Source organism: Pelophylax lessonae (genome assembly GCF_965119305.1).
Source record: "Pelophylax lessonae genome assembly, chromosome: 13".
NCBI lineage: Eukaryota > Metazoa > Chordata > Amphibia > Anura > Ranidae > Pelophylax > Pelophylax lessonae.
Window position 1 is genome coordinate 154,190,260 of NC_138780.1, and position 23,751 is coordinate 154,214,010.

The 23,751-nt window shown below is 39.8% G+C and overlaps 1 protein-coding gene across 4 annotated transcripts in view; it reads right to left on the reverse strand.

Moving 5' to 3' along the window:
• Positions 1-23,751, reverse strand: part of CEP170B (centrosomal protein 170B) — a 170,055-nt gene that overhangs the window by 17,655 nt on the left and 128,649 nt on the right. For 2 of the 4 annotated variants that reach the window (XM_082275272.1, XM_082275275.1), the window contains 4 exons: positions 21,520-21,658; positions 17,334-19,061; positions 4,432-4,672; positions 1,008-1,167 (listed from right to left, as the gene is read on the reverse strand). In XM_082275272.1, the coding sequence (XP_082131398.1) occupies positions 1,008-1,167; positions 4,432-4,672; positions 17,334-19,061; positions 21,520-21,658 (2,268 nt within the window). The remainder of the gene's footprint in view (positions 1-1,007; positions 1,168-4,431; positions 4,673-17,333; positions 19,062-21,519; positions 21,659-23,751) is intronic. The other 2 variants (XM_082275273.1, XM_082275274.1) reach the window with 2 other exon arrangements.

Sequence of the window (23,751 nt, forward strand, 5' to 3'; positions counted from 1 at the left end):
GAGGTGTCTACACACTTCCTGTGTTACCTCTGAGTGCCCCAGGAGTCCTGCCCTTTCCCAATTCTTGCAGCTTTCTATTGGTTTAAAGTGATGGGTGGCCGCATTGACCAGTGGGGACCAAGCACTGACTTCCCATCTTCATATATTTATATAGCGCTGTCATTGTACATTCACATCAGTCCCTTTTATCAAGGAGCTTAGAATCCAGGGTTCCTAACTCACATACTAGGGCCAATTTAGACAGGAGCCAATTAACAGCATGTCATTTGAGTGTGCATGCAGCGGCAGCTGATGACATCATTGGCGCATGCACTCGGAAGGTCCAGCTTACTGTGCCGGACTTTGAGAGCCCATGCCGTAAACGGCGGCTCCGGTGTGAATGCACGTGAGTACCGTCATCGCGGCTCAAGCCACTCGCAGCGCCGGAGTCTGCCAACCCAGAAGAAACCATGGGGAAGATGTCAGTCATCTCGGGCGCCGCTGGAAGGGCTTTGTTCTAAGGTATTTCATAATGGGCTGGTATGTGATGCTCACTAGCTCATTATGCCCTTGTCTTACAGGGTTTTTTTTTTATTTTTTCTTCCGGGGGTTTACAACCTCTTTAAATACAGATTCACTGGCTACTGTTGGGTAGAAATGTGTAAATCACACAACTAGCTGAACACTTGGGTAAAAAGACAATTTACTTGTATATATTTCAACATTGTGTTAGCCATCCACTATTCAATTTTATTAAATGTTTATGCCTGCAGTATACATTTTTCCAAACAAGCAGCTAAGGCTGTGAAATATCAACCAGTAAAGAATGGTAAAAAGTCATTCAGTGCTCAATATGCGACCTTAGGTTGAGGCCACATGGTAAAATTTCTTACTGCAAAAATTTCCATTGTAAATTATCTTCTTACTAGTTCACAGTTGGGTTCAGTAACCACATCCACTGGCGTTTTTCTGATAATACATAGAAAGTTAAAGGTGGCTTTTTGTTTTATTATAAAATGTAATCTTACCTCTTCCCTCGCAGATATGATGGAGGCCGGTGTATTTGGCACGGAGCTTAAAGAGGTACTGTGTCCTGTCCCAGAAGAGCTCTGAGAATCCCCATCTCCAGCTACTTCATGTATTTCTTTAGCCAAGCTGGCCACATCTTTTACAAGGGTTTGACTTAACCTATGATACATATCAGACCAACATTCAAAAGATTTATCACTCATTGACTATTACAACCTTCATCATCTCACAAATGTTCTTTGCTCATTTCTACCATTTGATGGAAAATAAATTCAAGTTTCAATTACCCCCCCCCCCCCCCCCACGAACAAATTTACAAACTCTGCTATAGACCATATTTGCTACACTCTGATCTTGAATACAAGCAATATATCACACAGAACTGGCAGGTAGTGTGAGTTAGCGCTTACTGACAGCTATAAGGTGGACCATAAGGGACCAATAACAAGGGGGGGGGGGGGGCTAATGGACAAAAAACAAAAAGATATACTAAAAACAAAATTAGGTAAGATTTAGTCCATACGGTCCACAGTAGTAAGGGATATCAAGAAGAAGTCCGCAGGATGGATGGATACACAGGTGGATGGGGATAGCACACAGTGTCACTGGCTGCTCCTCAGCAGGGAATGGGAATTCCCTCAGACACAAACAATAACAGAAGAAACAGGGCGCCTGGGTCAGTGTGATGGTAAAAAGTAACACTTTATTCAGATACACTTACATCAAAGTATCTTACAAGCTGTACACAAGGTGGATGTGGATCACCAATTGAGCACACAAAGGATGAGAAGACCGCTGTGGGGATAAGCTTGGACCCGCCATATGGAGGTTTATAACTGGCAGCTTCTCCAGGCAAACCTGAAGCAGGAGGCGCCGGCTCAGAAACGCGTTGCTGCCCCATCCGGATTTGGTCTCTTGCTAGCTCTGTGAGGGCAGGTATGAGAGCTGGAGACGCTGCCAGTTGTACACCTCCATATGGCAGGTCCAAGTTTATCCTTACAGCGGTCTTCTCATCCCTCGTGATGGCTGGATGCTTGATTGGTGATCCACATCCACCCTGTGTACAGCTTGCAAGATACGGTGATGTAAGTGTATCTGAATAAAGTGTTACTTGTTTTTCCTATCACACTGACCCAGGAGCTGTTTTTGTTTGTACACTCTGATCTTAGCTGTCAAAACCTTAACCACAAGGATCCAACATAATCCAACGCAAGTAAAGTCAATGCAGTAGATTTCTGCAATATGTGTTTCCCAGTTTTTATCAACTTAAAGAAGAATTCCAGATTTTCCTTCACTTTAGATAGTTTGTTTGGGCCAAGCTTGTCCAAATTAGCTATTTCCATTACAGAATGATACGGCCGCTGTGTGTGCTGTAATATACTGTAGTAGCATTAGCTATATACAATAAGCAGAGCTCTCTGTTCCGGCAGAAGTGCAGCCGACTTCTTGTCAGCTGCCAGATACAAAGAGTTAGGCTGAGTGCTTCTCTTGAATACAAAAAACTTTCTCTGATAGGCAGAGGTGGGCATCATGACATCATCTGCCCATCTCTCCACCCTGGCCAATCAAAGGAAATAAAGACTAAAAAAAATGAAAAGGCTTCTCCTGATTGGCGGAAACACACTCAGCCATTTCCCGTTCATGCTGGGAAGACGCCCATACTGCTCCCGAAACACATCACTGCATACTGTATGTAGTTAATGCTACTAAAATCTATAACCGCACATACAGCAGCCGCATCGTTCTGAAATGGAAAACTTAAGCTCATCAGCAATGAATAAGCACATGGTGTGAAACGCGTTTGCTGCTATCCTGTTTGTCTTGCACATGTCGATGTTGGACTTTTTGATTTGAAGAAATAAAACTCAAGTTTCTACTTTCCTGAGACTGGAAGTGCCACTTTCGTTCTACATGCGTATGGACTTCTTAGGTTGCAGACCTTGGTGAGCACCCAGTCTTGCAGGACTACTACAGTTTACTTGGGAATCCTACTGGCCCAGCTGTCAGCACTTTGAGCAGTGATTTGTTTCTTTGCTTCTTTAAACTTACGTTTGTGACACCATGGCTCAAAATAACTATTTAAAGTGAAATTAAACCTGGAATTCTACTTTACAGACCCTGCAAGTACAGACAAAAACCCGCTGATCTGCCAGAAATTTGCTCAGCTCCTAAGTCCTAACAATAAGAACATTGTTAGGGTTTATATACACTTTAAAGAGACCCTTTTGTTACATTAACAAAAAAAAAAAAAAAAACTGCAAAAGGAAAGTCTTAAAGTGGTAGCAAACCGCAGTTGAAGTAAAAAAAAAAATTCCCCTGTAAGGCAATGTCATAACGTGCTAGTATGCATCGGAGGGACCCTATATGTGACCACCCTGGAGGATTCCTGGAAAAGGAGTTGCCAAAGCTGGATAAAGTAGTTGGAGGTTATGCTTGAACTTCCGAGGTGGAATTTTATCATCATTAAGTGCTTTTGCCAGTCATGAGAATGAATGGCAATTATAGTCAGGTCCATAAATATTGGGACATCGACACAATTCTAATCTTTTTGGCTTTATACACCACCACAGTGGATTTGAAATTAAACAAACAAGATTTTCTTTAACTGCAGACTTTCAGCTTTAATTTGAGGGTATTTACATCCAAATCAGGTGAACGGTGTAGGAATTACAACATAATGCAACCAATAATAGATATAGAAAGGTAATAAAGACGACAATGGAAGGTGCATTGCAATGGAGGGGACATAGCACCTTTCACAGTCATCTTTATTACCTTTATATATCGATTATTGGCTGCATGGTCACATCTAGGAATGAATCTAACTAGGAAGGTGTACGGGGTAACTTCTGCAGAGAAGCCAATCAGCTTCTAACCTCAGCTTTTTCAAATAAGCTTTGGCAATAAAACCTGGAAGCTGATTGGTTTCTATGCAGAAGTGAGCCTGCTTTTGCACTCTCCAGCTTTAGTAAATAAACCCCAAAATATACCTCTATATGCAGCTAATATTTTTTGAGTCCATTTTTATAACATGTTGCCAATTTATATTAAAGATGTGTTTTTATAATACAGCTATATTATGTTATTTCTCTGAGGGTAAAAGGATTAGCACCTTTAAAAGTCAATTTTTAAAAATAATTTTTGTATTTTTTAAAGAAAGAAAGCCTTTTTAGCTTGAGTGTGTAAGAAAGGAGTGCCCAACACACTTACTGTATATAGGTGTGATCATCAGGTGTTCACACACTGTTGCCCATATAGTGTAGGTTCCTCTACAAACCTTTGCATGTACTTGCATGGGAGTTGGTACAGAGCTATAATCCTAATAAAGATAATACAAGCCTCCACCCAACACACACATCCCCCTGCTCTAGAAATATGCAGACATAAAGAAGCATGGAGGTTACTGTGGCTTCAAGCACTCACCTGGCTATTTCTGCAATTTCTGCAGACTGTACCATGAAGTTGCTGTACACCTCCTGGTCGTCATCATCATCATTCTGATGCCGGTTGTGCCTCTGACTGTGAGAAATGCTGGTGGTCACCTTGGACGTCTGAGTGGCTGTTGAAGTATGGGATCGTTTGTGTTTAGGGGTGCTGTGATTAGAGCCATACTCCTCCTCAGATGTAGACAAATAATCTGAACCCTGCTGCCTTCGTCTTGATGCTTACAATGAATTGGTTTTAAAGAGAGAAAGTTAAAAGATCATTCCTCTCCTAGCCACCAGGGGGAAAGATGGAACTTTTTACATTGAGAGAGCCAACATACAAGTTGCTTGTAAGAAAAAAAAATGGTATCCAAATGGAAAAGGGTTTCATCCGTTATTGTAGTCTTCAGATTTTTGCTACCATGCAAAAAGCCAGTGCTGACTTTATGTTAATCAATGCATCCCCACTAACCATCACTAGGAGGCTTCATTCACAAAATAAGCCTTCAGCCAGCAAGTGGCAGTGTGCTTCTGTTTAATAGTGTAATTGTCAAACACAATTACAGTATTTGTTTTTTTTTCTTCTTACTTTTTAGTATATCCAGCCTATTAAAAAATAAATAAAAAAACTACTAAATAAAACCATTTTATCCTTAGAAAACATATTTAAAAAAAAAATTCAGGAAATTCAGGGTATGGACCTCTGTCAAGTTATTTCTACTGTTCAGTGACCCCCCCCCCCCCCACCCCGATTTCTCGTCCTTTTGGCATAGAACCAGGGAGAAAGGCGTAATCTCTCAAACAAACAAAAAAAAAACAGTTTGGAATAAAATAATGAGAGCATCAAGCCATAGAGAATGATCAAGATATGCATTTTCATTAGTCAGAATAATAGTTTACAGCTCACTTAGTAAGGTTGTATGCAAGCCCACTTTACGGAGCCAAATGTAAACTAGTCTCTGAAAAAGGATTAACTACCTGTCCAGATTGCTCTTGCAAAATAAATACAAGCCCCCAATGATGGAGGGTTTGTGTATGACCCCCAAAATGCATTGGCTGTTGATCTTTTACAGACCCTTCTATTGTGACAGATAAAAATTAATACCTGGACCAATCACTAAGGCTTGGCGCTCTCGTTTTTAACTTACACAAGCTGACCCTCTCAGGGACCCCACTGGGGCTTCAACATTTAGTAGAGAGTTGCCACATAGCAACCATCTAATTTATTTGGAATATGATTTATTTACCCACCATCCTAATTTCTGGAGTGATAAAAACTTGACAGAGGTATTTCCTCTCACCAAGCCTGTTCAAATTTAAAAGAAAAATGTGGCTAAGGTTGGGCTTTTAGATTTTATTACAACCCACAACTGTAAAGCGGGCCTTATACATACAGTTGTTTTTCCCATTCGGCTTAAAGATTTCTCCATCCACACGTCACAACGCTGATGGACAAATTTCCCATTGCAACGATTGTATTTTTCAGCTGTCAAAATACCCAAACATTCTTCGGCCAACAATTTTCTACCTGATTCCTTTGATTTTTTCAATTAAAGGATGTCAGGGGGGAGGGAGCCAGCAGGATCACCCTCTGGTGAAATTTTGGTTAGTTCATCAGGAACTGGCCGAAATTTGAACATGGCTTAACGTTAGATGTTTTAGGATGTTTCATAGGAATTTAGGGTAACAGCAAGTAGCTGTCTTTTTTAAAATCTCAAAATTCATTTTGGATTTATCTTTTATTTGCAATATAATTCAGTTTGTTTTGACATAAAAAAAAAACCCAAGTTAAATAAAAATATATACTGGTTAGCCATTTTTGTATTTGTCTAATCTGCAGAGAAACACGCAGATCCAGAATCCAACTGTGATCCAGGAGTTGAAGTATTCTCTGTCCAGTGCACAAATCTGTGTGCAGATATTTAAGCTAATAAAGTTTTCTATTCGATTATTCGGACAGGGAGACATTTCCCTATAAACATTTGACTTCCTGTGAATATTTCCACTGGAGGGCAGTGTGGACTGAACTTTGCTGCTAACAACTGTGACGACAATAGTGAATTGAAATTTTAAGCATATTTGTATATCCAATTTGTTTTCTTCCATAGGATATTTTTTTGGTTTGCTAGGATTTCAATGTGTAAAAGATACCACAATAAAAAATTACCAAAATCAGCAACTTGTATGTCAGCCCACATACTATAGGTGGAAAAAAAATATTATATTTAACGGGCCCTCTAGGAAAATGGAAATGGTTACTTCTGACTCTTTCACACAGCATGAACATGTAAATCAATGTATCTGTCTTCCACAGGATTAGATGGCCACTCCACTATGGACATCGGTAGAGTGCAACAGACTTCCCAAGCTGACTGGTCTCAAAGGAAATGGTGAACAGCTGGGTCGGATCATTTTATCTAATGGCTAATGTTTTCCGGCTCTTCCCTGCTGACCCACAGGCATCAACATGCATGCACAGGCAATTTATAGGCTACACGATCAATTTCAATTTCCTACTTTCATACTGAGAGATTTACAATTTGCTGGCAGTCATCTGGATAGGCTATGGCGACACAGGATTGCTAGTATCGCTATCCTGCTACTAAAATCACTAGCAGTAATGACAAGGTTTCCCGGGATGTCACAGTATCAGGGTTTGCTTTTGAGATCACCTCTGACTTCTGGGCTCTGGAGTTTAGGGGAACCCTTCCTTTCACACTCAAAAAAATGATATGTTGGATTTAATTTAACTTTGTTATGTCAGCAAGTTGCACATAACTGGGTTACGTTGAATTTAAGTAACATGGTCTATATTTTACTTAAATTCAACGTAACCCAGTTATGTGCAACTTGTTGACATAAAAAAGTTAATTAAATCCAACATAACTTTTTTGAGTGCACCCCTCTCCTCTTTTCGCCCCTCGGCTCCCTCCTAGATCTCTTCCTGTGGGTTCAATGTGTCCTGGGTTTTTCCTGAAAAACGCATAGGGCACAGTAATAATGCTCATTGTGCGATTCGGTATGTCTAGCTGATTTATCTGCTCATATGTTGGAATACTTTTCATGTGGGATAACACTTACCATGTTAAATGATTTATGTTTAAATTTAATTTGTATTGTTTTTGCATTTTTTCAATAAAGCACTCTTTGTAAAAAGTAAAAAAAAATCACTAGCAGTAGCATCTTTTAATAATTGCATATGACTGGTACAATCATGTGAGATTGGTTGGTATTCTCTATATTGTGCCATTCGTTTCATTTGTTTAGCAGTCATTTGCTCCATCTATTAATAATTCAATTGTAGTACACCTCTAGCCTATTCAGGTGACTACCAGCAAGCAGTTCAATTTCTTAGTGGCAAGAGTTTAAAAACACCCATGTAGCTTAGCCCTATGGATAGCTATGCACATATTGTTTTCTCTCATTCAGCCTACTGGATTCCTCCATCCACACTAAACAGCGTGGAAGGAGAAATTTTCCCTGCTGGCTATTGTATTCTGACAGTTGACATCTGCGGCTGTCTGAATACTCAAACAGTGACTGCATCGGATTGGATGAGGTCACTGTTTGGCCAACAAAACTTGACTCCTTCAACAAAAGTTAATTGAAAAACCGACTTTTGATGAGTTGGGTGGTGTTGACACAGCACCCACAGATTGCATTTTGTCCAATTAAGATTTAATGGTGCACCATGAGTCCTGTTATAATTTTTGTAACTATGGGAAGGAGGGGACGGGGGATTTGAGAAATTTCAGAGTCAAAAGTAACATGTTCCATTTTCCTGAAACACCCTAGAAACTTTTAGGAAAGAAACATATAATTACCAATTAGGCTAGATTTACAACAGTTGACTAGTAAACTGGCTACAGAATAAAAATAGTTAATCTAGACAAAATGCTAGACCATAACTATATATATTTATATCTATATCTATATTTATATCTATATTTATATCTATATTTATATCTATATTTATATCTATATTTATATCTATATCTATATTTATATCTATATATATATATATATATCTATATCTAAGCAGCCATTCAAAGTTTGTTAAATCTAGCCCTTAGAATGAAAACATTATCCGGGATTTCATTGAGATGGTTCACAGACCATATAAATGTTTCTTTTGTTGTACAAAGACAGCCTATAGAATTCCTTTCAGGCAACCAAAGGTGTCCAATACCAGAATAAGAATAAAACACCCCAAAGGATCTATTGTTCCGGATATAATGAACGGTTAGAGATGATAGAATGTGAAATGATGGCAGTTATGATGAGAAGTTTAGTTCTGTAATAATGGTGGCTTTGCAAAACCTACCAAAGAACATGTTCCAAATAGGAGATAAGGAAACATTGTATTTTTTTGCAACAAAAGAAACATATATCGTTCTGCAAAAGAAGCTATGCAATAGGTGTGGTGATACTGCAAATAATATTAACCTCAAAACATACTGAAAATTCCTAAAAATTTTAACCACATGCAGGTGTGGAGAATACCAGAAAATTAATGAGATCAGTTAGCCAGTACCAAATTAATTGGATTCTAGACTTGCCTATAACATGCCAATGCCATCAGAAAAGTCCATGCTGTACAATGCCATAACATACTAGCATAGGGATCAAGCCAGATCTACTATTAGCCACCGTAGGACTTTGCCTAAGGGCCATATCATATCAGCAACTTTGTAGTAGAGGTTTTTAGCAGCTACAAATCTCTCTGCTTGTTTTCTCTGGTAATTTGTAGTTGGCTTATAAAGTTGCTTCTGTAACCGACTAAAATGCTTGTCTAGGCAGCTTCAAATTGTTGTTGAGCCCCAATCGATCATCAACAGCTGCTTTGGATAACGAGTTATGGCGATTGTGTCACTAGTTCTAAGTGATGCTGATTGAGCGCTTCGAATTTCTGCGCCATAGACCTATCGTTGATTGCAATGCATTTATTACATAGCAAAAAATGCAAAAGATAGAGATTCTGTCCCTCTTACAAATCTCTGCAACACTATTCCAACACAGACCGTGCTGACAGGGCAATCCCTCCTGCCGAGATATTGTATTTTCGTGCGGGGGGGGGGGGGGGGGCAAAACAGCGATTATTGCTAGCAGCTGCCAGCAACATTTGCAAGATAAATCTGTCAGGCTGGTTGTACCGAAGTTTATTGATCCATCAACTTGAGTACGTTCAGCCTGCCATTACACGGTTCAAATCTTGGCTGGTTCCTGCTGAACCCGGCTAGGATTCGAACCCTGTGGCGAGCCTAAAGGTGCTATAATTAAAGGCTATAAAATGGTGATTGTGTCAAATTTGTACAGCACCTCCAGTGTTTATTTTTAGAAAATATCTGCTGTTGGTCACTTTAGGACAATTATGCCTTCGTATATAAAAAAAGCCAGAGAATGGGACCATTATTAGATGTTTAAAGCTGGCCATGCACTAGTAGAATTTTGTTCAAAAATTTTCATTGGATTTTCTAATAGTTGGGTCTAATCAATGTTTGTTTTCATCTCCAATGCCGAAAAAATTAGAAGAAGGAGCAAGATCGAAAATTTTCTCTACCAAATATTCATTCATTCCAAAATCGACTGTTAAAAGCAATAGAAATGTTGAAGTACTTTAGGAAGACATTTGTCAAGTTTTCAAATATACAGAGGAGTTTTGCATGTTTGTATGAATCTATTAGTGTATGATCAGCTTAAAAAGTACCTTAATACCAAACGCCAACCTAGTTCCCTGTGTGGCTCAACTACGTTGGGAAAGGGACTACAATCCCATCTTTACTTGTTGCATTAAATTCATCTACAGAACAATTTTAAGGTTCCGAAGGCAACGGATGTGTGGTAAAGCTATATCATTGAGAATGTAAACTGTGAATTAAAACCTGAGCTTATGATACAAAAATGTGAATAAGAAGTGATTATATTTTTTGTCCAAGTGGGCGTTTTCAAAGACCTTAGGTGGGCGAAACGCGTTGACGCACTTCCGGTACGGCTCTGACGCATCGTCACTCCCGGCTTCACTTCCTGGATCGGCAGTGGAACGCACGCTACTAGCGGCGTCCACCATTTGTCATTCCATACATTGTGAATCCTTTACTTATGTTTGGGAGTATGTTTTTAACTTCTTTTTGGCAATAAATCATTTTAAACATACTTCACTGTATGCGGTCCTTTTGTTTTTTACTTGGGGTCTTTGGAGGAGACTCGGACCAGTTCTATCTAAGGATATACTAGTCATCTTGTGGCATTCCAAAGAAGAAGGCTCGGTGCAATATTTCAATTGAATTTTCAAGCTATATCTTTCAGCTGTTGCGGTGAGTGGGGAACCAAGAGGGGTCTCCTGTCACCTGGAGCACCTTATATAGTTTTTATCTGCACTGGAGCACTTTTTGGAATTTGATCACTTTTATAAAAGGACTTGATATTTATGTACTTATATGCTATTTATGGAATTTTTTTTTCACAATATTTTATCTCACTTTATGAATGTTTTTTTTATGCTAGCGCTGTTTTAGATTTGATCTCATATCCTTGAGAATGCCACCCATCAGTTGACAAGGACCACCCATCAGTTGACAAGGACCTTCCATCAGTTGACTAGGCCAAACTAAATGTTCATTCCAGTAATTAACGAGTAGACAACGTCTGCCAAAGCTAAAGTTCGGTCTGGTGTATGAAGGTGACAGGTGTACTAAATAGACTGCCACAATGATTATTTTAAGGGGAGGGGATTGTAAAAGTAAAAACGATCTCATTGTTATGAAATCAGCAAATATTGTGCGAGTTAATCCTTGTTTACAGGAAGTTTTCCTTCATTGACAATTCTCGTCCATTTCCAACCTCCTGACAAATTTGTATTTGTGAAGAAGGTCAATAAAACCCTCAACCTCGTGTGAGTGTTTATTACCGTTCTTCCTTCATTCGGCCTACAGAGGCTTCAGAATCTTCTTTTCAGATATTTGTCTCTGACAATCTGTAGTTCTCTTAATAGAAAGCTTATGTAGTCATAGCTTTCCATCTGTCCACGATTTCCAAAAGACAAAAAGCAAAATCTGAACACTGCCAATTGGACAAATAATATTATTCAAAAGCTTGTATAAGCTTTCGGGGCACAAGAAATGTAACAGAGTTTATTCACACCAACAAAAGGGTCAAACGTCTACCTTCCTCACTTTCCAGGTAAATATGATAGGTGTACCTATTAGGTCTCCGTAATCATCGGAATCCATGTTCTGGAATTGTTACAATATTTCAGTCTAGCTTCTTACAATTTTTATTTTTTTTTCTTAAAGATGTACTTGTATTCTCTACCTAACAAGGCAGTGGTCCATTATAAATCCTGCGCGAGACCACTATCACAGGCCCAGTGCTGATCACAGGCCCTCACACTACTGTCATACAAAAAATGTGCTGTCAGGATTACATAAAAACAAAAGTATTTGCAAACCCAGAAGAGGAGGCCACACTCAAAAATCACACCATAGTAGAGCTGCATGATTCTGGATAAAATTGGAATCATGATTTTTTTTTTTTTGCTTAACCACTTCTGGACCGGAAGATTTCCCCCCTTAATGACCAGGCCATATTTTGCGATTCGGCACTGCGTTATTTTAACTGAAATTTGCGCAGTCGTGCGACACTGTACATAAAATTGATGTCCTTTTTTTCCCACAAATAGAGCTTTCTTTGTTTGGTATTTGATCACCTGTGCGATTTTTATTTTTTGCGCTATAAACAAAAAAAAAAAAAAACTATATTTTTCACATTCTGCTATATAACATTCTCAAAAAAAAAAAAATTAAAAAATCAAAAATGTTTAACATTTAAGGCCCATTTGTTTTCTGCTACATATTTTTGGTAAAAAAAAAAATCGTAATAAGTGTATTTTGATTGGTTTGCGCCAAAGTTATCGCGTCTACTAACTACGGGAAAAATGTATGTCATTTTTATTGTTTTTTTTTTTTTTCTTTTTACTAGTATTGGCAGCAATCTGCGATTTTTAGCAGGGCTGTGACATTGCGGCATACAGATCGGACTCCTAACTGAAATTTTTGACACTTTTGGGGGTACCAGTGACATTACTACAGTAATCAGTGCTAAAACTATGCACTGTTACTGTAATAATGACACTGGCAGGGAAGGGTTAACATTGTGGGTGATCAAGGGGTTAAACGTGAGCCTAAGGGAGTAATTCTAACTGTGTGGGGGGGGGGGGGGCCTGGCTTGTGAAATGATCATAGAGTCCTGTAATCCTATATAAAAGGATCACAGGGGCTCTGTGATCATTCTAGGGAGAAGAACGGTCAGCTTTGTTTACAACAGCTAACCATCCTTCTCTCTCAGCGGGGAGCGGTCGCGGGTGTCAGGCGGCAATCGGAGCCGCCTGACCAGCGCATCGGCTTCCCCGCTGCCGAGTAAGTCTACGTCGGTTCATGCAGGAGAGCCACCCTGCTGCAGTAAAAAGGCGGTGGGTGGTCGGGAACCGGTTAAAATAAAGATCACGATTCTCAGAGTAAACATCATCTTTCACATTATACAAAAACATTGGGCTAACTTTACAGTTTTGTTTTTCATTTTATTTATTGAAGTGTATTTTTTCCCAAAAAAATGCGTTTGAAAGATTGCTGAGCAAATACAGTGTGACATAACATATTGCAGCGACTGCCATTTTATTCTCTCAGGTGTCTGCTAAAAAATATAAAATATAATGTTTAGGGGTTCCAAGTAATTTTCTAGCAAAAAAAAGTGATTTTAACTTGTAAGCAACAATTGTCAGAAAAAGGCCTGGTCTTTAAGTGGTTAAACTGCCCTCATTTACAGACCAACGTTCATCTCTTTGATCTAAATTCTTAAAGAGCAAAATGATACAAAATGTTGTGATAAACTTTGCCAGCTGTTTTTTTTCTTTGACAGCTCTGAGCATAGAACGGCTCTGTGCTGTTACATTAATCGTGGAAATGCTGGATTAAGATTGTGAGGGGAGATTGCAAATTTTTTAATGATTAATATTGCAGCTCTATACCATAGGTTTATTCAATCAAACTGGCTTCCAATACAGTCCCTGCCCCTGGGCCACACTCCTCTAATGGGTTTCACCCTAATTGTGCTTATTTGAATAATCAGAGCGTGGCCTTGCTCTTATACCAAGCAGGACAAGCGCTTTGGGGCCAGCACCTGCCACATCAAGGGACTGAAGCGTACATGGAGTGGTGCGGCTTCTTTTTGATTCCCAAAAAAATATTTTAATTTTTTAGATTTATCATCCTCCAACAGCCTGGACAGTGTTAGGTATTAGTCCTACGCTGAAGTCGGACACAGCCTTCATAAAGGCTATACAGCCAGTTATTGGGCTGACTTTCTGCTCTGACAGGAAGAGAATACAAGTTAATAACAGCACAAACACCTAAATTTGAAAGGCAAGTTTACACTCATAACTAATGGAGATGATTTTTATTCTTGCAAATGCCATTTTTGGCCGCTTCTCCGTAGAAGGGAATTATCATAAAATAAAGATTTATGCCGCTAGACCCAACATTTCCCCCCTATGGAAGCGGTCAAACCTGGGCTGCATTTCAGTTACAGGGGAGTCAATTTTCCGATATCCAAACTTCATTGCATACAACAGCATTGGCTCAAGACTAAGGTTTCTCAAAAAGGATTGTGAGAGATTCAAATTGTGGATAACAGACATGATCTCATTGCTGATATTATTTCTGATATTCTCCAAGACATACCTGCATATAATAGAGAACGTTTTTTCTTGCACCCATGAAACACGGCCCTCTGATTGCCAACAGGGAAGTGATTTATGTCAATTGAAGAACCTAAAAAGATTCTGAATTATTCACCCAATTGTCTGAAATAACTACCAAGTTGCACACTAGTCCTCCCAAGTCAGATTCTTCATTTCATTCGCCATCAGACAGAGACGGACTCAAAAGAGACACCATGATAAATAAAGTCTTATTTTGACGAAAATACATGTTTTTTTTTCCACTAATCCAATTTACTTGCAGTTCACCACATATTAAATAGCTTCTTGGCAAATCTACAATTATTAATCTCGTTCCTTAGACTCCATGTGCACAGGTGTCAAGCCTTAGGATCTTCCTTTGAAAGCCATCAGTGACATCCAGTGCTGGCACATACATTGACAGACACCCTGTACTCATGGCCATGGTTCTGCCTTAGTAAGTCCAGAACAGTGTATCCAGCAACCACCACACCTATCAGACTCACAGAGAGATTTGACAGATGACTATCAAGTGGAAGATGTGTACATGGAGACTTAAGGTTTATTAGGACAGGGACACATATAAAATCAGTGATCAAAGTACCGACTATAGAATTAAGTTAGTGTGCTACCAAGAGTTTGGAAAAACCAATTCATTTGAATACAAGAGCTACCGTCTTCGTATTCCTGGAACTTACATTTTCTGAGAATGATTTTTGTTGCATTCAGCTAAAATAAACATTTTCCTCTCTGCAACTATGAACAATAGCACATTTCTTTACATTATTCTCAGCATATCATATGTCAAATCATCACAATGGAAGCACACATGGACATTGGCCATGTCCTTGCACAATCTTTCTTTACAGTGTAGGTGTAGGCAAACATACAGCTAAAATACATATTAAACATAGGGAATTGTGTTTGTAATTTTAGTGAGATATTTTCTAAGTCATCAGTCTGAGAAAGGACAAGGTGGAACAAAAAGCTATTACTTCAGACCATGTGGCTCTTGAAACGTGTTGACTGTTGCACTTATTACATGCTTGGAAAGTAATAATGATGTAATGCATGTTTTGGCCCTATTTGACTCTAATAAGCCGGTTTGGCACTTTTATTTTTAGACTCAAACTTTTTTCTAAGCCAAATACTACACAAAGTCCTGACCATTTACTGTTCTCTTCTTCGGTAATGCAATACAGCCTATGTTGGAACAATGAAGGAACATAAATGAATTGGTGATGTTTTCTTTGTGTTCTCTCCTCCAATCAGCAAACTCATCATGTTAGATTCACAGCCAGGGCTGGATTGACCATTAGGCAGAATATTTCCTTACTTATAGGTGGCAGAGGAAAAGAGGCAGATACCTTTCCTATATGGTCATTGGCCACAAATATATTTTCCATCATTGGTCATACAATCATCCCATACAATTTTTTTTATCATCATCACAAGTATAATTCAGTACATTTCTGAGCCAGTTTAGATGTAGTAAAAAATATTTGCGCAAAAGATGTAATCCTAGCGGTGAGAAGATGATTTGAAAACCAAGAAGTCGTGTGCCTATAGACTTGGCTGATGGAAATTTGGATTTGTTCACAGCACCAGGCAATGCAATAAACCGGATTTGCCATCAGTGCTTTCCCTTCCTTTCTCAGCCTGAATTATGAAAATCACAAGAGTACAGGAGGACAGAGAAAGATAGATTATGTCCCGATTAGAATACATTGACATGTTTTTAATAAATACATAATTTGATTAAATAGGGGTCTTTTATTACTGCCTACACTTACACTTTAAAGTGAACCTGTGTCTCCTGTGAAACAAAAGCACATTCTTGAAGTGAACATTCAAACTAAATTCCCTATTTCAGGGTCTGTAATGAGGCTGGAACCCATTTTAGTGATCGCCTGCAAAACCAGCCACAAATTTCTTGGAACAATTTGATTTTTATGTAATGGCAAAACATTTTTTTGTTTTTAATGGAGTGAGGAAATGTTATGAGTCTCATTCAGATTTTCATTGCTGACTGTGCTGTAACACCCGGGGTTCACACCGAAACGCTGAATGCAGCTTTGAAACCGCGCTACTTCAGTGCAATTTCAAAGCTGCCCGTCAGTGCGATTTCATGTGCAGCTTGCCAACATCTGTATGACTTCATGCACAGATGTCAATGCAAGTCGCACATGAAATCGCCAAAAATAGTGCAGGAACCTTTTCATAATCGGTGAAAGTTGGAGTTGCACCGATATGAACAGTTCCATAGCCAGAAATCAGGTGTGACATGACATGCGTCTTTGATCTGTCAAATCGCATGACAAATTGCACCGGTGTGAACGGGGGGGCTTAGGGAAATCACTCTCTCAATTTTTCATCAAAATTTTGAGTTATCAGAACAGGAATAGAGTGGAAATCTTTCAAGAGTAGCACTTGTTTCCAAGACAACTCTCAAATAGGGCATTTCCTTCAATTTTGTAGTTCCTTCCATTCCTGTTGTGTCTGTGAAACAGGAAGTGTAGGGAAATCTCTCCAATGAGACACAAATGGCAAAGCAAAGAAAAACAATAAAATAAAAAAGCAAAAAACACTAAGGGTTTTAAACCCTTAACACGCCATCCAAACCTGGGGGAAAAAAATTAGAAGCCTGTATAGAAACCTCCTTCTGACCTGCATTTGACTTGCACCAAGCAGGTTTTGAACTCTCATTGACTTGTATGGGAATGCGAAACCCGTTTGAGGTGAACAAAAGCCCATCAAAAGGCCTTTAATCTGACTTCAGTTCAAAAAAAAAAAAAAGAAAACAAGAATAATATAAAACAGCACATAATACAAAAAAAACCCAAACAAAATGCATGTATGTGTAGGCTGACTATGTGGTAGACTGAGCTTCTTTTCACCTAACCAATCAATCATACTAAATTATGGGGATAAAATAAATTGGCAAGGAATGTAGGTGATATAGCAAAGTGGTGGGATGGGAAATCCAGTTTTAGGAGAATTTCTTTTGTCTGATCATCATAGAATATTTTCTACAATCCTTGTAAGACCAGAAATTGCAGATCAAATAATTTTCCAGTTTGGCCATGTATAATATATAAAAAAACTGGGCTCAGTGACTGGTTCACATTTAGCAATGTAAGAAAGCCATAAAAGTAACAAATACTTACAAGATGTGGAAGAGTACTTGACACTACCCGATCGTGCTCTCGTTAAAGGTTGTTTGGGTACAGGTGCTACAGGTTTCTTGACGGGTTGTTTAACCTCTGCCATAGCAGGTTTACGACTTGTATAACTCTGGTCTATGCTGCGTCCCGAAAAGCCTGTCCTTGAAGAAGAAACTTCAGAGTCACTTGGAACATTGAAGGAGCCTGTCCGCTTCCTTGGCATTGCCAGGATATCAAGTCTGGAAAGTTTTTTGGATTCAGAAGAGCTTTTGGCTGAGGAAGAGTTTGCAGAAGATACTTCTGGACTGTTCAATCTTTCAGCATCGGCACTTTCATTATCAGAAGCTTCACCTAGTCGGGCCCGTCGTAACTTTGAAGCCCGTGTAGGCCTTGGAGTTGATAAGCTGTTTGACCTAGTGAGTGCCTGTTGAACCTTTTGTGTATTCGATGAAACTCTGTTTGCCTCTTCCCTGGCTGACTGAGCATAAGGTCTCCTTCTTGAGAGATTCTTTGAGGAAGAATGTTCATAGTCTGAGGATACAGTGTCAGTAGGTATATAAGGAAGACTAGAGCTTCGCTCTTCATCTGTAAAATCAAGTGAACCACGGGGTCCAGTGCTGCGCTTCATTTCAAATCGCTTGGTGGCATCCCTCCTGGTCCCTGTATCAGCAGCACCAGTCTTCCGTTTTTCAGAGAGTCTCTCCCGAGCTGTGGGTTGGCTGTAATGATCTTGTATAGAAGAAGCAGAGGAGGACTTTTCCTTATGAAGGCCTACAACTCTATTTTTTGTAGGATGACTTGGAACGTTCTTATCACTAACCAAACTGACAGTGCTGGCAGTATCCACATCAGAATCTCCAGATAAGGAATCATCTGGTGGGCACTCAACACTGTCAATGCCCTCGAGGTGATTTTGGGAAAAGAGCTTGGCTTCTAGAGCCGCCAAAGCATTCTCCGTCTCCTTGAGAATTTGGCGGGTTTCTTGGCTGTAGTCAGTGGTGGGCTTTGTAACAGTGAGATCTTTGAGCAAGGGATGGGTGGAGATCTGTGGAAGCTTATTGGGTGATATTTGACTGCTGGATTTCTCTTTGGTAAAGCTTTCCTGTCGGACAAATGAAACCGATTCTCCCGAAGATCCATTATCCTTCTTCAACAGCTGGTTAGCTATTCTTCCAGCATTCATCGTCTCCGGTGGTTGGTGCTGGTTACCCTTTAGTTTCAATTGGACATCATGACCTTTATATTCTTTGTGCATGTCTACAACAGGTAACGCAGCATTTGCATGTGGTAAACTTCCTATTTCGTTATCACTACCTACATAAAAGGAAGTAGATTTCAATTCAGTATGTGCTTTACTTGTTCTCTGAACACTTTGTTCATGACTACTAAAATCATCTCTCCTCCAAATATTTCTAGATGCATTAGGTGATGGATTAGACTTTCTACTAGATAAGACACCATCATCGGATTTACTAGCATCACTTAGGCTATCTGGATCCAAATCTTCCAGTATGTTCAAAAAACTGTTTTGCTCTGCTGGAGCAGTTTTCTCATCACCGTCTATTGCAATCTTTTGGGGAACTTCAGAGCTGGACTCTGTCCGCACCAAAATAATAGGTGTGGGAGTTTCAGATTTGTCGTTGGGAGGGAGCTGAGGAAGGAGTCTCCTTGTCCTTGAGGGGAACGAGGTATCTCCATCACCAAGGATTTCTGCAAGGTCAGTATCATGACCTACAAAACAATGAACAGCTTAAAAGAACAAACTGTACATTTAAGCATTAACGGATGCAAATGATACAATACATCTGAGGAATAATCTGTAGAAGCCTTTTCTCTTTGCTTCCTGTGGCAAAATGAAGCAGCAGGGGGTAGAAGGGAAGGGAAGGTAAATTTTCTGGTGGAGTCCCCATTAAAGTAAACCTGAAGCTCTGGTCAGAATGAGCAAAGCAACAGTTCAGTTTAAAGTGATTGTAAAATCTCGTCTTTTTCAAAAAACAAACATGTTATACTTGCCTCCTCTGTGCAGTTGGTGTTTTGCACAGAGAAGCCCAGATCCTCCTCTTCTCAGGTCTCTCATTCCTGCACCTGGCCCCTCAATCCTATCAAGTGCCCCCACAGCAAGCAGCTTGCTATGGGGGCACCGAGTCGAGCTGCAGCTCCGTCTGTCCAGTCAGACACGGAGCTACCATTTGCCCCCCCCCCCCGATTGGCTCACTGAGATTTGACAGCCACGGTAGCCAATGGCGCCACAGCTGTATCTCAGCCAATCAGGAGGGAGAGTCCCAGGATGGCCGAGGGACTTGTGGACATCACTGGACAGAGAGGGGGCACAGGCAAGTATTAGGGGTGCTGGGGCAGCTGCTACAAAGAGAAGGCTTTTTATCTTAATGCATAGAACGCATTAAGATAAAAAAAAACCTTCCTGGCTTTACAACTCCTTTAAAGAGGAGTTCCGGTCACCTATAAAAAAAATAAAAATAAAAGTCAGTAGCTACAAAAAGTGTAGCTGCTGACTTTTAAAAAACAGCCACTCACCTGTCCCATGGTCCAGCGGTGAGCTCACCCAGCCGTATTTATCCTCCATCCTCCCTCAGCAATCTTCACTATGGGCACCTGGCTGTGACAGCTTGCAGCTTAACAGCCAGGTGCCCACTGTGCATGCGCCAATCACGCAGCACATCCTGGATTGGTGGATGCAGTCTTCTGTGACCGGTCAGTGTCCCAGAAGACTGCAGGGGAGGGAGGAGAACGGAAGTGGGAGAAGGTACCTGTCAAAATTGGCTCCTCAAAAGTGCCAATTGTGCAAGAGGAGCGGGGGATGAGTCCTTAACCACTTAAGCCCCGGAAGATTTTACCCCCTTCCTGACCAGGGCCTATTTTGCGATTCGGCACTGCGTGACTTTAACGGACAATTGCGCGGTCGTGCAACGCTGTACCTAAATGAATTTGATGTCCTTTTTTTTTTTCCACAAACAGAGCTTTCTTTTGGTGGTATTTGATCACCTGTGCGATTTTTTGATCATGCGCTATAAACAAAAAAAGAGCGTCAATTTTGCAAAAATAACAATATTTTTCAAATTTTTTTATATGAAATTCCCCCCAAAAAAATGTAAAAATCAAAATTTTTTAACATTTTGGGCCAATTTGTTTTATGCTACATATGTTTGGTAAAAAAAAAAAAAAAAAAGAAAAGCGTATTTTGATTGGTTTGCGCAAAAGTTATCGCGTTTACTAACAAAGGGAAAGATTTTTGTGGTTTTTTTTTTTTAACGCGTAATGGCGGCGAGCTGCGATTTTTTTTGAGGTACTGCGACATTGCGGCGGACAGATCGGACCCTTGACTGACATTTTTGACACTTTTGGGGTTACCAGTGACATTACTACAGTAATCAGTGCTATACATATGCACGGTTACTGTAAAAAGACACTGGCAGTGAAGGGGTTAACTTTTTTGGAGAGGGAGGGGCTAAGTGTGTCCCTAGGGGCGTGATTCTAACTATGATTGGCTATGGCTTGAGGTGTAGGAACAGTGATCAACTGTCCTACATAGTAGAACCGTATGATCACTATTCCTACACAGGGGAGAATGACAGACAGCTTGTTTACATTAGCCCCCTGCCTTTCTCCTGCTCTAACGGACGAGCGCCTCCGGGGGCGCCCGCTCGCTCCCTAGACCCTCACAGGCTAGTGACGTAGTACTACTTCGCTTTGCCTGTGAGGGACTGACCGTCGCAGTAAATTTGGCCGGAGTTCCACTTTAGGTCCTAACCTGATGCAAACCAAACTTCTAATAAACTCTAACCCTGTGCCCCACAATTACCCCTGATTCACACCTATTTTGCAGAAATGCACTACAGTCCATTTAACATGGTTTCCTTTGTATCTAGTTCACATCTAAGGGTTTTGAGCCTATGCGTTTTTTGGAAATGGTTAGAGACTTTTTCCCCTCAGCAGATTGCGTTTTGCATATAAAAGACTTCAATTAACCCGCAACAAAAATGCAAGTGTTGCCTCTTTTGTTTTTTAGGTGTTTTTTTTGGGCTAATAAAGTATGACAGTTCTGTTTATGTAGTGCCACTTTGATGCATCTAGAAATTTCGCAATTGGCTTCATACTGATACAAGCATCAATCTTAGCTGGGTTTTTTTTTTTTTTTACACTTTTACTATGAAATAATAATTATATTTACCATTATCTACAGTTAATTCTAGCTTTTGGCCTTCTAAAGGAGAAGTTGGAGAAGCATCGGGGTAGCTGTCGGCAAGGCTTGCCCATCGTGAAACCCATTTCTGTCCACCTTTGGCATTAGATCCAGATGATTTTGTGAGCTGCAGAAAACAAAATAAAGGTTGACATGTATGATGCGGAAATTTCATATTTAATATTTCCATATTATTATTGGGGCTCACTAATGAATTATACACCTCCAAACCTTGGTTAAGGGGCCATATATGGACATACAGTGTCTTAAAGTATTCATACCCCTTGAAGTTTTCCACATTTTGGCACGTTACAGCCAAAAACGTAAATTTATTTTTTTGAGGATTTTATGTGATAGACCAACACAAAGTGGCACAAAATTGTGAAGTGGAAGGAAAATGATAAATGGTTTTCAAATTGTTTTACAAATATCTAAAAGCGTAGTGTGCATTTGTTTTCAGCCCCCCTGAGTCAATACTTTGTAGAACCACTTTTTGCTGCAATTACAGCTGTAAGTATTTTTAGGTATGTTTCTACCAGCTTTGCACATCTACAGAGTGATATTTTTGCCCATTCTTCTTTGCAAAATAGCTCAAGCTCTGTCAGATTGTATGGAGAGCGTCTGTTAACAGCAATTTTCAAGTCTTGTCACAGATTCTCAGTTGGATTTAGGTCTGGACTTTGACTGGGCCATTCTAAACACATGAATATGCTTTGATCCAAATCATTTTATTGTAGCTCTGGCTGTATGTTTAGGTTTCTTGTGCTGCTAGAAGGTGAACCTTCGCCTCAGTCTCAAGTCTTTTCTAACAGATTTTCTTCTAAAATTGTCCTGTATTTGGCTCCATCCATCTTCTCAAACTCAGACCAGCTTCCGTGTCCCTGCTGAAGAAAAGCATCACCACAACATGATGCTGCTACCACCATGTTTCATGGTGGAGATGGTGTGTTCAGGGTGATGTGCACTGTTCGTTTTCTGCCACACATAGCGTTTTACTTTTAGGCCAAAAAGTTCATTTTTGGTCTCATCTGACCAGAGCACCTTCTTCCACATTTGCTGTGTCCTCCACATGGCTTTTCGCAAACTGTAAACGGGAATTCTTAGGACTTTCTTTCAACAATGGCTTTCTTCGTGCCACTCTTCCATAAAGGCCAGATTTGTGGAGTGCACGACTAATAATTGTAATTTTGACCGATTCTCCCACCTGAGCTGTGGATCACTGCAGCTCCTGCAGAATTTCTATGGGCCTCTTGGCTATTTCTCTCCTTACCCAGCCGGTCGGTTTAGGTGGACGACCATGTCTTGGTAGGTTTGCAATCAAGCCATACTCTTTATATTTTCGGATGATGGATTGAACAGTGCTACATGTGACGTTCAAAGCTTGGGATATTTCTTTATAACCTAATCCTGCTTTTAAACTCTTCACAACTTTATTCTGACCTGTCTGGTGTGTTCCTTGGCCTTCATGATGTTGTTTTTTCAGTAAGGTTTTCTAACAAACCTTTGAGGGCTTCACAGAACAGCTTTATTTATACGGAGATTAAATTCCACACAGGTGGACTCTATTTACTAATTAGGTGACTTCTGAAAGCAAATAATTCCACTAGATGTTGTTAGGGGTATCAGAGTAAAGGGGGCTGAATACAAATGCCAAACTTTCAGATATTTATTTGTAAAAAAATGTTGAAAATGATTTATCATTTTCTTTCCACTTCACAATTATGTGCCACTTTGTGTTGGTCTGTCACATAAAATCCCAAAAAAATACATTTATGTTTTTGGTTGTAACATGACAAAATGTGGAAATTTCAAGGGGTATGAATACTTTAAGGTGTGGCTTTACCATAGCTGACTTCATACCATAACCAGGAATTTTATTGTTAACTGACCAGGATGTGGCCGAGCACACTTTCTTCTTTTTGATTGGCCATTTCCTTACATTCACGTCCTATATTACCACAGCCAAAACTTATAATATCGCAGTCTCGTATCAGAGTTTGCATGCGACTGTGATCACCTGTGTGCCACGTCGTATGAAAAGCAGATGGGACTCCGTGGCAGAAACAGCATCTTTAGGTAAGTATTTTTGTTCTATTTATATTATATTATCTGTATCTTGCAATACTTTTATTAAATGTTATAACTATCTGTATAATCTCTCTTTGCACATATCCATTACAACACCAAAAACGCAAACTATCACATGGCCATGAGGAAATA